Source organism: Phocoena phocoena, chromosome 7 (assembly GCF_963924675.1).
Source record: "Phocoena phocoena chromosome 7, mPhoPho1.1, whole genome shotgun sequence".
In the NCBI taxonomy this organism is placed as follows: domain Eukaryota; kingdom Metazoa; phylum Chordata; class Mammalia; order Artiodactyla; family Phocoenidae; genus Phocoena; species Phocoena phocoena.
The window spans coordinates 70,802,880-70,818,419 of NC_089225.1; the positions used below are offsets into that span (position 1 = coordinate 70,802,880).

Below are 15,540 nucleotides of genomic sequence, written 5' to 3' on the forward strand. Positions count from 1 at the left end.
GTCTTTATGACTCTAAAACTCATTCAGGATCTTTCCTCTATGCCAGTGGTTTTCATAACATTTGGGTGCATCAGTAATTTTAGGGAGTCTGTTAAAACAGTTATTGGGCCGCAGAATTTCAGATTCTAGGTAGGGCCCCAACTTTGTGTTTCTAACAAGTTTCTGGTTGATGCTGAGAACCGCTGTTCTATAGTCTATCAAACCACTACTTTGGTTTTAAATAATATAGTAAAAGCTTTATAAACACGAAAAAATTAAATTAAACCGAAAGAAAGACATTTTCTTTTTCTTAGACATTTTATGTAGTCAGTTCAGTCTGATTAGAATACAGTTGATAATACTTAAATAGGATTATATAATTATATCTGACAAATTTAACTTAAGAATCTTAGGCAGGCAAACATATGTCTTATTCTCAAAGTTCTTGGAAGAAAAACATAGTTTTTAGAAATCGTTTTACAGAGCCAACAGAAGTCCTCTTTAAAAAGTAAATTAAAGTACACATTTTTATCCTGCTGCATATTTAAGTCTCTTGACATTTGCCAGTTCCTGCTTTGTAGAATTTTAGAATAAACAAGTCTGTTGCTTTACATAATAAGATCTGTTTTATTATAGTTTAACACAGTAATAACTGTTCTGACTAGGAATGTTTTTGTAATTAGTAAATTAAACATGTAGATATTATTTTAAACATTTAAACAGATCTTTGTGTTATTTTACTCAAGTGCCTGCAGTTCTTATTTATATTGAAAGATTTGCATTTCTATAATTATTTTTCTATAAAATGAAGCAGACAAGCTATTCCCAGAAAGATAATGTTTAGATCGAGGGAGAGATAAGAAACTAAATCTTAGGTGTCTCCCCCCAACACCTTTTATTTCTAATTTATCTAAAAAGTAGTGACACAGTATATAATTCTAGGTTATTAAAAAGTATTATTTTTAAATAGCAGAGTCATTATAATTGTAGGAAGATTTTTTTCCCTTTATAACATGCATTTAAGGCCATACACATAAACTTTGTGAAGTAAAGCTTATGATAGAAGCTTGCTACCAAATTTAGAATATGGTATTCATAGAAAGTGTGATCACTCTAGGAATTTAGGCTTTGTATTTGTTATGTATGCATATTTTTAGTATTAAATTACCAGTATTAAGCTATGATTTGTTTTTTTCCCTCCATTTTCAAATTAAAAACTCTGAGATTGCCAGTTAGCTATATTTTCTCAGCAGTCTGTTAGGTGACTATTTGCAGAAAGAAAATTAGAAAGCTATAATGTAGCAGATTTTTATTTATTTATGAAAGCAATAAGTAGTTCAGGGACAAAGTATTAAAAGTCAGATTGAATAATGATGATTGCTAGACTCTTGGTGGGTAGAACCAGCTGGTGTTTTTGTTTTTTTGGGTTTTTTTTTTGCGGTACGTGGGCCTCTCACTGTTGTGGCCTCTGCTGTTGCGGAGAACGGGCTCCGGACGCGCAGGCTCAACGGCCATGGCTCACGGGCCCAGCCGCTCTGCGGTATGTGGGATCCTCCCGGACCAGGACACGAACCCCTGCATCAGCAGGTGGACTCTCAACCACTGCGCCACCAGGGAAGCCCCCAGGTGGTGTTTTTGATGGTGATGGTAATCTGTTTTATTTGAGAGATTATATATACAAAAGTGTATATAACTTAGAAGAATATTTCTGGGCAAGTTTAAACATAAATTTAAACATATATACCTATCATACTGAAACAATTCTAGGGAACCTTGAAGATCATACTGATCTCCTTATTTTATAGTTGAATCTGAGTGCAAGGAAAATAAGGGACTTGCCCATAGTACCATAGCTAGGAATTGGTAGAATTAAGAATTTAAACTCTTACTTCTTAAATGTTAAGTTTCCATAAAAGATAGATAAATGACAAAACCATTTCACTTGTGTTACATTCTGTTTGTAAATGTGATAATAGTTTAATGTCTGTATATACTAAAAGTACTGTTTAACTTTCATAGGAGAACTATGGGTTTGATAAGATTGAGGTGCGAGACAATGGTGAGGGTATCAAGGCTGATGATGCACCCGTGATGGCAGTGAAGTACTATACCTCAAAAATAAGAGGTCATGAAGATCTTGAAAATTTGACAACTTACGGTTTTCGTGGAGAAGCCTTGGGGTCCATTTGTTGTGTAGCTGAGGTGAGGTAATTTGTATTGACTATTTTAGTGGTTTCATAATAACACAATATTAGAATTAAGAGACAACTTACCCAGAATTTGGCAGAGTTTTTTTTATTGCGTAAAATATACATTTTATTGTGTAAAATATACATAAAATTTACTATTTTTGTCATTTTTAAGTGTACAATTCAATGGTATTAAATACATTGACATTGTTGTGTAGGCATCACCACCATCCATCTCCAGAACTTTTTCATCATCCCGAACTGAAACTATGCCCATTAAACAATAAACCTCTATTCTCCTTTCCCCTGTCCACAGGTAACTGGTAAGTATTCTGCTTTCTGTCTCTATGAATTTGACTGTTCTAGGTATGTCTTATAATTGAAATCATACACTATTTGTCATTTTGGGTCTGGCCTATTTCACTCAGTGTAATGTTTTTAAGATTCATACATGTTGTAACATGTATTAGAATTTCATTCTTCTTAAGGCTGAATGATACTCTGTTGTATCCATTCATCTGTCAATGGACATTTGGGTTGTTTCCACTATTTGGCTCTTGTGAATAATGCTGCTGTGAATATTGGTGTACAGATGTCTGTTTGAGTCCTTGCTTCCACTTTTTTGGGTATATACCCAGAAGTGGAATAGCTGGACCAAATGGTCCAATAGTCCCCCCTTATCCATGGTTTTGCTTTCCATGGTTTCAGTTACCACAGTCAACCACTGTCGGAAAATATTAAGTGGAAAAATTCCACAAATAATTCATAAATTTTACATTGTGCACCATTCTGAGTAGCATGATGAAATTTTGTGCAGTTCTGCTCTGTCCTGCCTGGGACGTGTATCATCCCTTTGTCTTGCATATCCACGTATTATATACTACCAGCTGGTTAGTCACTTTCTAGCCATCTGGGTTATCATAGTGCTTGTGTTCAAAGGAACCCTTATTTTACTTAATAATGGCCCCAAAGTGCAAGAGCAGTGATGCCAGCAATTCAGGTATTCTCTTACTGTGCCTAATTTATAAATTAAACTTTGTCTTAGGTATGTATACATAGGAAAAAAACATAGTATATATAGGGTTTGATACTATCTGCAGTTTCAGGCATCCATTGGGGGTCTTGAAAAATGTCTCCCGCAGATAAAGGGGGACTACTATAATTCTGTTTAATTTTTTGAGGAATGGCAAAGAGTGTTTTTCAGTGGTAACATTAATAAGAGGAAAAAATGGTTTAGTGATCCACTGACTTGGAAAAGTATTAAAATTAAACAGGTATCTTAACTATAAGCACTTCTCAGAGCCTTTACTGTACTAAAGTGCATTGTGAATCTCTGAGGTTGGTGGTTTACAGTACAGACATTTCCTGCACTTACTTGTCTATGAAACTCTTTTATTGAGACACATATCACTGTTATTCTGTTGTGCTGTGGAATGCACTCTGGAAATACTACTCTAGTCAATACAGATAACTGGATTGTGCTCTAGAGATGTGCATTGACTTGAGCTAAACCCTAGCTAGAACTTTGCTCTCCTGATTGCTAGATGTTTTCAATTTCTATGAACCCTTAAGTTCAGTGCCTGACCCACTCCATTGCATAGTACCAATTATACGTCACTGCCTCTGCCCTAAGTTACATAACTAGTTTGTGGCAAAGCCCATCTAGAACCTTGATCTCTTCATTTCCATGTATCTCAGTTATGTTTGATCACTAGTTTCTTTGTGCTGTACTGTTATTCTGTGTGTGTTAGGCTCTGTTTTATAGTGTGATAGTATCTGTGTGCCAGTGAGTGACATGGTAATTGTGAGGATCTCTTTAGCTACCTAGGTTTGCCCAGTGGCTGTGTATCCTTTCTTTTGTGCTTAGGCTGGCAGACCCTGTTTGGGTGAGCGTGCACAGGTGCAGTAAAATGCTAGGACTTTATACGTATTGTCCCAGAAAAGTGGCAAGGACATGAGATATTGTTGCTATTTCTTTATCTATTTAGTAGCCTAGTCTCCCCGGCAATGATATATTCTTCAGGCTTATTTTGGTTTTCCCTTGGCCCTTTTGCCTTTAGAATGCTGGCAAAGTGTAGATTTTCTGTTTTCTGTGGAAAGGGCCCCAGCTAGGTATTCACTTACTCTTTACTTCGGGACTCTGTAAGCTGATGCCTATGTAAGAAAGAAGAATTGTGGGTTGGCGAAGAGGTAGAGGTTAAAGTGGGAGGTTTTGCTATTCTGGCACAGAGGACTAAGGGCCCTTGCTTGTTAGAATCCAGATGTTCAGACATCACTAAAGAAGGAAAGACCTTGTCATTCGTTAAGTGCATTCTGCTTAAAATCTCTATCCAAAATCTAGCACACCGTGTGCTTTCTCTATCTTTCTCAGCTCTTGCTTTATTTAGAGTTCACTGAGTCTCCAGATAGATTTTAGGGAAGAGCAACTAGAGGGTACAACTGGCCATTGCCCATTTTTATCCCCAGAGACTGTGTATGGGAACCTATAGCCCTAGAATCTTGTACAAAGAGTCTGTTTTTAAAATGGGGTGGGATTTGTACCAAGGAAGCTTTGAAGCTCCCAGTGCTAGTACTATTGTTGGAGTTCTCAGTGGCTATTTTAGAAATCATATAATTTGTTTGAGAATAAAAGTATTCGCTTTTTTAGCAGTCGTCCAAATTTGGCAGATAGTTATAGTTGTTAAGCCTTATTTTGGCAAGTATCGTTCAAAAATATATTGTTCAGCGTTTCTGTATTTTCTATAAGATGTATATAGTAACCTTTCAGAACTGAAGTTGGTCATTATCAACTTTGTCTGCTAGGTGGCAGTACTATACTTAGTCTTTTAAAATACCTTGTACATCAGCCATGATTTCTCCAAATTTTCACTGTAGTTCTGATTTTAGATGGCAGTTTTGCAAGTCCTTATCCTGCGATACTCTCTATCTTGTTTTTTTATTTGATTACTTAAGCCCATTTGATATCCAGGTTTATCATTTTGCCTTGTTTTATTTTTGAAGCATTTGAATGCCTTAAGTATAAATATTTAAAATAATTTTGTTCATCAAAATCACAAAAGGAATAAAAAAATTGTCAAAGTATCACAATAATAGAAAACTATAAGCTTTAAAAAAATTATGTTCAGTTTACATATTGCAATGTCAAGTGTTTATCTTAGAAAATATTCCAGTATTTTGTGGACTCTCTTTTCTTGTAAGTCTGGGAAAATCACGCATAGATAAGTGTGAGTGTGTGTGTGAGTATGTGAATATTTAAGTATGTATACTTCAGATCAAGATTTAGACCATTATCAGCATCCCTGAAGTTTTCTGTCATGTCCCCTCCCATTTAGTACACCTCAAAAGTAATGGCTATTCTGATCCCTATCAACATAGATTAGTCATACCTGTACTTGAACTTGATTTGAATGGAATCTTACAGTAAGTACTATTTTGTCACAGATTTTTTGATGATTTAGATTTGATTGTTTCTTATACAGGGGCCTCTTGTATTAGTAGTGGACCCTTACCCACCTCATACAGGGCAACCTGCCATCCAATAACTAGTTGATGCGGGGTTGTAAAGGCCTTATTCCAATTCAGAAGCAGCTCTGCCGTGCTGTTTCTGCTCCAGAGTGCCCCCCTGGGGTCTGCCAAGGCCTTGTGACTATGGCACAGCCTCACTTCTCTTTCTGCCCTGCCCCCACAAGTGATCATCTCTGGAGCACTCCCCAGTGCTGGTCTCCATCTCAGTCTTTTATGGTTTAGTCTCCTTATCTTACTGATAAGGAAAACGAGGTCTTGTGAAGCCAAATGCCAGGTTTTCTCACCTCAACTTCAAAACACAGTCTAATAATCAGTCGGCTAATATTTCAGTATCTGCTGTATGCAGGGTTCTGTGCTAAGTAGTTTACTTCAGAGGAACTGTGCACAGTGAAGTAAATGGAATATTAAAATTGTGACCTGTTTAGAGACACATAATGTATCCATGGCAAAGCCAAAAATTCATTTACAATCTCATGCCTCTCAGTAATGAGTTTTCCACAGTAGGTCATGCTGCTTTCTTACTAGCATGGTTATAAAGGTATTTATAAGTTTAAAAATACCTCATATTGGGGCTTCCCTGGTGGCGCAGTGGTTGAGAGTCTGCCTGCCGATGCAGGGGACGCGGGTTCGTGCCCCGGTACGGGAGGATCCCACATGCTGCAGAGCGGCTGGGCCCGTGAGCCATGGCCGCTGGGCCTGCGCATCCGGAGCCTGTGCTCCGCAACGGGAGAGGCCACAACAGTGAGAGGCCCGCGTACCACAAAAAAAACCCCACAAAAAACCTCATATTAAAATAGTAAATATATACTCGGGCCCACAGTGCTCAATAGAGAGGTTATCAAGGGGTAGTCAAGTTAAAAATTATATGGGAGGGTTCTGAATAGTATTTCAGAAACACAGAAAGTAATACCTGGTTGTTAAGGTCAATTACATTTAAAAATTAAAAATTGTTATTCAGCAAGGCAAATTAATGAGTGCTTTTTTGGGGAAAAAATTCAACTTTTTTTTTTTTTTTTTTTTGCGGTACGCGGGCCTCTCACTGTTGTGGCCTCTCCTGCTGCAGAGCACAGCCTCCGGACGCGCAGGCTCAGTGGCCATGGCTCATGAGCCCAGCCGCTCCGCGGCATGTGGGATCTTCCCGGGCCAGGGCACGAACCCGTGTTCCCTGCATCGGCAGGCAGACTCTCAACCACTGCGCCACCAGGGAAGCCCAAAATTCAACTTTTTAAACAATATTCTTTACCATTCAGAAAGAATTGAAGTTTCAGGTATAGAAGTTGCATGTTTATTTTAAAGGCTCCAACTTATTTTGAAAATCTTTGGATAGAGATTGCAGTTACATAATAAAAATTAGTGATTTGGTCATTTTATCTGCCAAACTAACTGATGTAGATAATTTAAAGTCATACAGATGTAAATCATCTCAGACTCGGTAGATTGATAATACGCAATTGGTATATAGTTTTGTCACACTGTTAAACAGCCATCACCCAAAACCGTTGAAATTATTTTTTGTTAGATTATTTTAAAGATGTTAATAATTTTAGTTATAAAAAGAAAAAATTAAGTAGACTTTCAGCAAAATTGGGTGAAGAAATTTAAAATACGTCTAATTCTGTTTTTTTATTTATACATTTTAAAAGAATGGGCAGTTTTCCTAATTTGTCAATTATAAAATGACTTCCAATCTTAAACAGTCCAAAAGAGTAAAAAAAAAAAATTTATATCTACAGAGTGATCTATTGGTATTTAAAACTGGAATTACTGCTTCCATAATCTGTGATGAAGGTGTCAGTGACTGAAACAAATTGATACGATTTTTTAAAAATTGTATCATCAAGCATAACTTCTCTTGAAATTTATTGTTGTTTGTGGAGCAATAATCTTGAGATATTTGTCAGTCTTCAGTGTTAAATTCCTGATACTAATTACTAAGCATACTGACTAGAATGAGCTAGAGATAGTGAAAATCCTGTTTTGACTTGTTCATAAAATTTTTTAAGAAGACTGTTTGTATATATTCTTCCTGTTACATAATAAAACACACAATAAAAGATTTTATTTCCTTTTAGGCTGATATTTTGTATACATTATGTTAAAAATGACCTTTTTTTCCTCCAAGGAAATGTATGAGAAACTCGTGTAAGTTTTTTGAAATAGATTTTAAATGGAGGCTAAATTACATCTCAGTTTTCAGAGGAATACAAAACAGTTTTGATTTGTTTTGTTTTCTTCAAATTAGAACACACTCTGGACGAAGATTCAGAAGCCTAATTATCATTTCCAAGAGTTTAAATAAGAGAGTTGGCCAAAGGCATAAAACAGGTTGACTTTTCCGAGAGCCAATTTTTTTTTAATCTATAAAGTGCAGATAATGATTTGAGAGTTAAATGAAATGATATGTATTAAAGTATCTAGAATATGGTCATGTACCATGAAGATGAAAGTTATTTTTATTCTGGACTTGAATGTGAAAAGTAGCATGCGTCTGTATCACGTAAGGTGATGGCATCATCAGCCTTGCTCATTCTCTTGTTGGTAAGCAGTATTTCACCTTAACTTTCAAAGTTTATGCAGACTCCTCAACATTTTCAGGAAATCCTTTCTAAAATTTAACTGCCATTCCTAGGTAAATTCCTTCTAATTCTCACCAATGGTCTTTATTCTGTAGCTTAAGTTCACTTTTTTTCTCTTGTTTTTCCTTGGGAAGAATTAGAAGAGTTGCCAGCCATCCTCTTGCATAAAACTCATGTTTATTGATTCATTCATCCAAATTTTTTAAAGTGGTTATAATGTGCTATGTGTTATTTTGATCTATCAAGTTCATTATACATTTTGTGATGAGATGAAAAGGGATGTATAGATTTGTTTTTGTTTTATGTTACATTAAACCTCCATGGCTGAAGGGGGGCAGAATGAGAAGCTAAGTCATTCTGTTTTGAAGATGGGAGTTGGGGTGCCCTTATTTGTGGTTCCACATAGCTATAAAAGAGTAGTAGAGGGAAGCCTCTAGCTTCATTCTGCTGTTTCCTGCTTCCTGTTCCACAGTGTAGGATACCTCCTGTGTCCTTTAGAGCCATTGTGGTAGGGCTTTAATTAGAATAGGCACAGGAGTTTTGAAACACTTGGTTTATCCTGCTTCCTAAATAAATGCACCTTCTCACAAATAATAAAACTCTGCTGAAAGGAGAAAAGCCAGGGCCAAGATCTCCCTGTTGCTAGTCTCCCTCAGTGGACCATCTGGAGGAAGGCTCTGAAATCATAGTATAGTTATGCACAGGCAGGCAGGCATACTCACACAGAGAAAGAAAAAGACATTTCAGTGATCCATGCACAGTCCACATTTTAGCGGAATCATGAGGACCATTTACCTTAGTTTTCAGATTTGTGTTTTTGTGCCAAAGTATTTGTCCAAAAGTCAGCCAAAACAAAACAAAAAAACCCACAAAACTTTAATATGATTATCTTCAATGAATTTTTGTCAAGAGAGGATATTTTTTTCTCATGAATTGCTAGGATACATCCTAAGCTTTTCAATTTACTTTCTTTTTAAAACATTGAGAAAAATTGTGCTTATCTAAAATTTTAATGCTTTTATGTAATTTTAACTTTGTAATAGTACTATAATTTCTTGAAACTCAGTAACTGGACCAGACAGTCAGTTTTTAATAACTGATAACTAATATAACCTCTAAGGACTTCTAAAACTTCTTTTAAAATAAACCTCTCATTTTAAAATTATTTAAAATAAATTTATTTATTTCTTTTCTTGACACCACTAGATTCATTCACTGCCACAATTCCTCAATGTCTCTAGTAGGAAGCACCAGTAATAATTTGTAATATTGGAGATGCTCCTGATGGTGGAGTTGCTACAGATTCGAATGTGTTAGCTGCTTCACAGCTAACACATTCTGAACCTGTGCCTCATCCAAAAAAAGGTTTCCTGCCCAGGACACAGGGTCATATGATGAAATGAACTCTTGAAATACAATTTTTTGCTTTGAGGAACACACTATATTTCATGAATTTGTGAAACGTGCTTAGGTGTGTTATCTTTCACTGTCTTTTGAAGTGAATTGCAAAGCATTTCCTATCTAAATAAATTTCATAGTACCCTAAACATTCTAGTTTTTTAAAATTTGACATTGGAAAACAATATTGTGTTCTCTTTTTTTTTTTACCATAACATAAATGTTACATTATGACCACTAAGGTCCTATTTTGTTTTTTAGCACTTTAGTTTATCTTGGCTGGAGTATATTTATTTTTCACTAATGTGTTTAAAGGATGAACACGTTGATATCTGTAAAATGCCCTTAAGTAGTTAACACAAAAACCCATGTAACCTTATAAAGTATTAGCATCATCTTCATCTTACCATCACCGTCCTCTTAAAATGATAGTGTAATCATTTATTCAGGACCATCTAGCAAGCCACTGGCAGGGTTAGTACAAGAACTCAGAGTTTCAGGGCTGCCTTTGCTCAGTGACACCAGCTTTAGGTCAGGTGGCTAGCTCTTTGGAGAATAGAAATGGAATTCAGTTGACCTTGGCATTTTGGAGAAGTGGTTGGTTAAATGTAGAATTGTTTTTAAAGGGACAATCATAGAGTAATTAAATTAGAAACAGGAAAGAAAATCTCTAGCAATTTCTGTCTTCTTTGTTTTAAACAAACTTTACTAGAGGAAATCACTGTTGGACACAATAGAGTTGGGATGTAGGTAGGAAGATTGAGATTGGTTATCAGGAAAACTTTTAAAATACAACTTTTGAACCATGGAATATATTTTTAGAAGAAGTAGAATAATCACTTAAGAGTATACAGAGGCTCACAACTTTGTTTCAGGTACAACTCTTTGAGGGAACAGTTTTGACAGAAATAGCAGCCTGCAGCAATGAGCCTCTAATAAGGATTTTATGGACGTCACCCTTAGACAACCTAATAGACTCTACTAGGACTGTAAGCTAGAGAAACCAAATTTTTTTTGTGGTGACTCTGGTTTTCCCTTCATGGTACCGACATGTTCCACAGAGCCATTTGGCCTACCAGAAATCAGGGCATGGTTAGGACTTGGTGACAGAACCATTAAATGTAGACCCAACTGGACCTGGATGAGTTCCAACAGTGGAGCTATATATTTGTGGCTTCTTTCTAAATTATATAGATTTATTTTAAGCTAGCTCTGCTGAGTTCATGGATGGCTGAGAAAGATTGCTCCCAGTTTTGGATCAACATTACTCACTAGAAATGTGAGGAGGCTACCCTTTTCTGAATCCACCCTGCTTTTTTTTTGCCAGCATTCCCACTGCCCACCTATGGTATTTTCTGATAATGGAATGTTTTACTACTGTTATAGCATGTACACTTCTAGTAATCTCACAGAGTAGGTAAATAGAAAGCTGAGGGTGAGGATGGCTCAGAAGAGTTCAGACATTCTTAAAATTTATATTTCTATGACTGTAACATCTTAGGAAATATTTTCATGCTGAATGGAATCCTTTCTTACATGTTTTAATGCTAGTTTTTTAATTGATAAAAATTTTACGTTTAAAACAATGAGTTCAAAGCTTGGGTTTAAGAAAACTGCACATAAATATACATATATGTATAATTTATTTATTTTTATTCTTTTGAACCATTAACTGAAATAGAGAAGTGCAGTTTTATCAGAATATAAAGGAAGGAGGGAATGATCACTTTACAAAAAGATATTTCACTTTGCCAACAAATTTATGGGAATTGTCTGTTAAAAAGCAAGCTTCCCTAATGCAGTTGATTTGATTTTACAGATGTAAGTCATTTAATACATACAATACAAATAGCCATTTCAAGTATACTGATTTTTGTATGTTTTAATTAAAGTAAAATATTTGAAATAAAAATCGGTAATTTGCAACATAGAAAATGTAAGCTAGCCTATTGCTTATTAGTTTAACTCTAAGGAATATTTCAAGAGAAATGGTTGTAAGACCTTATTAAGTAAAACTTCTATCAATCAAGGAAATATATAATTATTATTTTAAATCTAATTTTACAATAAGCCCACTGCAATAACTAAAATCATAATTTTATTAGAGTTTTTTTTATTCCAGGTTTTAATTACGACAAGGACTGCTGCTGATAATTTTAGCACCCAGTATGTTTTAGATGGCAGTGGCCACATAATTTCTCAAAAACCATCCCATCTTGGTCAAGGTAAGAGAGAAGCTTTGTAGCATTCTTTGCCTTTTCTGTCTTGTTTGTTTTAAAAAAATTGTTTACTCCTTAAATTCAAATGTATTGCTTTGGGTTTGTTTCTGATAAAGGCTGGTTAACTTCCAAGTGAACGTTCAGCCTTACTTTACCTGCTAATCTTTTAAATACATAGAGTTGTCCTCAAGAGGAACTGTGTGAAAGACTTTGAGCGACAATATGGATTAGTTATTCTGTAAAACTCTTAAGAGCAGTTGTTTTACTATTGCTGGATCGCTAGTGTCTTCTTTACATATGAAGGATAATATTTTCTTTAAATGCCTAAAACATTATTGATTTATTAATCATGATAAGAAACCGTCCTGTCAAGATATTATGATTAAATAATTAATTTAAAATATACCTGTTTATGGAAAACTTCAAACATATGTACAAGTAGGTAGAATAGAGCAGTGGTCCCCAATGTTCTTGGCACCAGGGACCGGTTTTGTGGAAGACAGTTTTTTCACAGATGGGCGTGGGGGTGGGGGTGAACTCGAGCATGGGGAGCGGCAGATGACACTTCGCTCACTCGCCCGCCATTCACTTCCTGCTGTGCGGCCTGGTTCCTCATAGGCCGTGGACTGGTAGCAGTCCACGGCCTGGGAGTTGAGGACCCTGGAATGGAGTAACCATCACTCAGTTTCAATAGTTATCAACTCATTACTAATGTTTCATCTAATACTCTCAGCCACTTCCTTCCTTTCTATATTATTTGAAGCAAATAAATATATTATAAATTATATCATATATAAATATAATATTCTATTTGTAATTTAGTTCTTTTTTTTACATTTTTTTAACTTAAAAATTTTTTAAATTTATTTATTAATTTTTTTGGCCACGCACACCACACGGCCTGTGGGACATTAGTTCCCCAACCATGGATTGAACCTACGCCCCCTGCATTGGAAGTGCAGAGTCTTAACCACAGGACAGCCAGGGAGGTCCTGTAATTTAGTTCTCTAGTGTTTTATACACTTCTGTAATTTTAGTACGTTTTAATTGACATCTTATATTTTTAAGTTCCTCTACTACTTATTTACTTCTAAAGAAAAAAATCTCTTCAGGCTTGAGTTTCACATATTTCCTTTAATCTTTTTCATGCTGCTAACTTCTGGTAATGGGATCTATAAATTTGAGAGAATATTAAAGATATGCCCTGTTTAGAGTCATGTGCAAAAGAATGATTAGATCTGAAAAGGGACTTCTGTTGTTGTTGGGGGTTTGTTTTTGTCATTTGTCCTTCCAATTTTGTTGTAAGTTCATTTAAAATTTTTGGGTTCCTCATTGTAATTTATCAAAGCATTATATATATATTTTTAAACATCTTTATTGGAGTATAATTGCTTTACATTGTTGTGTTTCTGCTGTATAACAAAGTGAATCAGCTATACATATACTTATATCCCCATATCCCCTCCCTCTTGCGTCTCCCTCCCACCCTCCCTATCCCACCCCTCTAGGTGGTCACAAAGCACTGAGCTGATCTCCCTGTCAAAGCACTATATGTTTTTCTGTGGTTTCTTCCCTCCAGTTTTCATGTTAAATTATTGGATTTATTTTTTTTTAAATGACTTCTCTTTGTCTTCATTGAAATTTATTTTCTTGTATCTTAATACTGATAGCAAATTTTCTCATCCTTTCTCTTATTTTATAAATCCTCAAATTAGTTACTGATTACTTTTGCCCATTAAGAATTATTTTTGCATCTACATAAAGAGTTAATAGGGCTTCCCTGGTGGTGCAGTGGATGAGAGTCTGCCTGCTGATGCAGGGGACACGGATTCGTGTCCCAGTCCGGGAAGATCCCACATGCCGCAGAGCGGCTAGGCCCGTGAACCATGGCCGCTGAGCCTGCGCTTATGGAGCCTGTGCTCCGCAACAGGAGAGGCCACAACAGTGAGAGGCCCGTGTACTGCAAAAAAAGAGTTAATAGGAATTCTTAAGAAAACACAATTTTTTCTCATTTATTCAGTTAATAAAAATGAGCTCAAGTCTAATAGTGATATAATTTGATGTATTATATTGTACATGTTTTAATTAAAAGTAATAGATTGTGATTCTTTTTCTTTTTTATGTACTGAAGATAAAGACAAGGAGAAGGCATTTTTTAGTATTGTCCCTATTCAGAAATGCTCTGACCCCAGTTCTTGAGAGTTGAGATTAAGAAACCATTAGGAGATATTTGAGTGGCTAGCCTATGGAGTACTTTGAAGTAATCTAGTCACCTTATAAAACTTAATTGTATTTATTTTTATCTTGGTAGTAGCCAGTCTAATCTGGATGGCCAGTGGCTCTGCATCACTCATACTGCTCATGCTTTTCTGTATCCATCTCCATGGGAACTATGAAATAACAATCCTTAAATATGGTATCCTTCTGATCTTTGCCCAGTCGCTTATTGATTTTTTTTTTCTTGCTGACGTGAGTCTTCTCTACTTTAGTGAGACCACATAAGCATATTAAGAAATTTCTACAGTCAGTAAATGAACCTTATTTTCTTTAGCATATTCCTTTTATCTTAAGAAACTACCCGCTTAGAAGGTCAACATTTGCGAAACCAGTCACTGCCTTTCGTAACTCACTTTTTTCCCCCAATTACAGCTGGTTGCCTAGGAAAACAACAAAAAGTCAAACTCTTAGTTTCTTATTGCTCTATGTAGACATATAAAAATCCACAAGCACTTTCAAAAGTCTTTTACATTTATATTGCCTTAGTGCTGATAGTTTTTGAGTGATTGAATCACAGACTCACATTTCACCACCTGTCATTTAAATATTTTCTGTGTAAGATAAAACTACAGTACAACCATCCTAATTAATACCTGTGCATTTAGGGTCCTTGTAGATTAATTTCTGCTGTGGTGTGAATATACTTGCTTAGCAGTTACTCCTCATATCATCTGATAGGATGATGACACCTGTAGATAGCCTAACTGTAGATGCAGGGACAACTTACGACAAAATCTTTCTTAGGCATTGGAAAATCCATTACTCCTTTAAAACATGTTTTAAAATGTTTAATAATAGTTTTACTAGAGATTCCAGTTCTGGTTTTTCCAGATGTAGGTATTTGTTTTATGGATTAATTTAATCATTTAAAATGATTTATGTGTTTAATAGAATGTCATTTTAAATTACCCTTCTGTTCAGTTCTAAGACATTTTTAAAATTAACAAGAAATGTAAAAATAAACTTCTAGCTTTTAAATTCTTTTTACCAAGAACTCTGACTAAATTATTTGTTTTGGCCGTATCTTTTTTCTGTCATCGCTTCTATTCTCTTTACCCTAGATAATCAGCATTAAGCTTTCTAAGTTGATTTACCATCCTGGACAAATTCTTTTAACACCTCCTACTACTTCTGCCTTAGGAATTTCTCAGATATCAAAAGTAGTATATTTAAAGTACTGTGATCAGGGTATATCCTTTCCCTACTCTGTTATTAGAGTAATGCATCATGTTCTTTGTAAATCTCTGCTATGTGTGATTGTGCAGGTGTTGAAGGATTTTTTTTTCATGTTGAGAATGGAACTTTATTCATTAAATAGTTGAAGAAAACTCTGATACAGTCAAGCAATCATACCTCTTTACATTAGGAGTATAAATA

General features: G+C 35.5%; 1 protein-coding gene across 6 annotated transcripts in view; it reads left to right on the forward strand.

Moving 5' to 3' along the window:
* Nucleotides 1–15,540, forward strand: part of PMS1 (PMS1 homolog 1, mismatch repair system component) — a 98,424-nt gene that overhangs the window by 6,156 nt on the left and 76,728 nt on the right. For 5 of the 6 annotated variants that reach the window (XM_065880250.1, XM_065880253.1, XM_065880251.1 and 2 more), the window contains 2 exons: nt 1,999–2,181; nt 11,790–11,892. In XM_065880250.1, coding sequence (XP_065736322.1) covers nt 1,999–2,181; nt 11,790–11,892 — 286 coding nt within the window. The remainder of the gene's footprint in view (nt 1–1,998; nt 2,182–11,789; nt 11,893–15,540) is intronic. The other variant, XM_065880252.1, reaches the window with a different exon arrangement.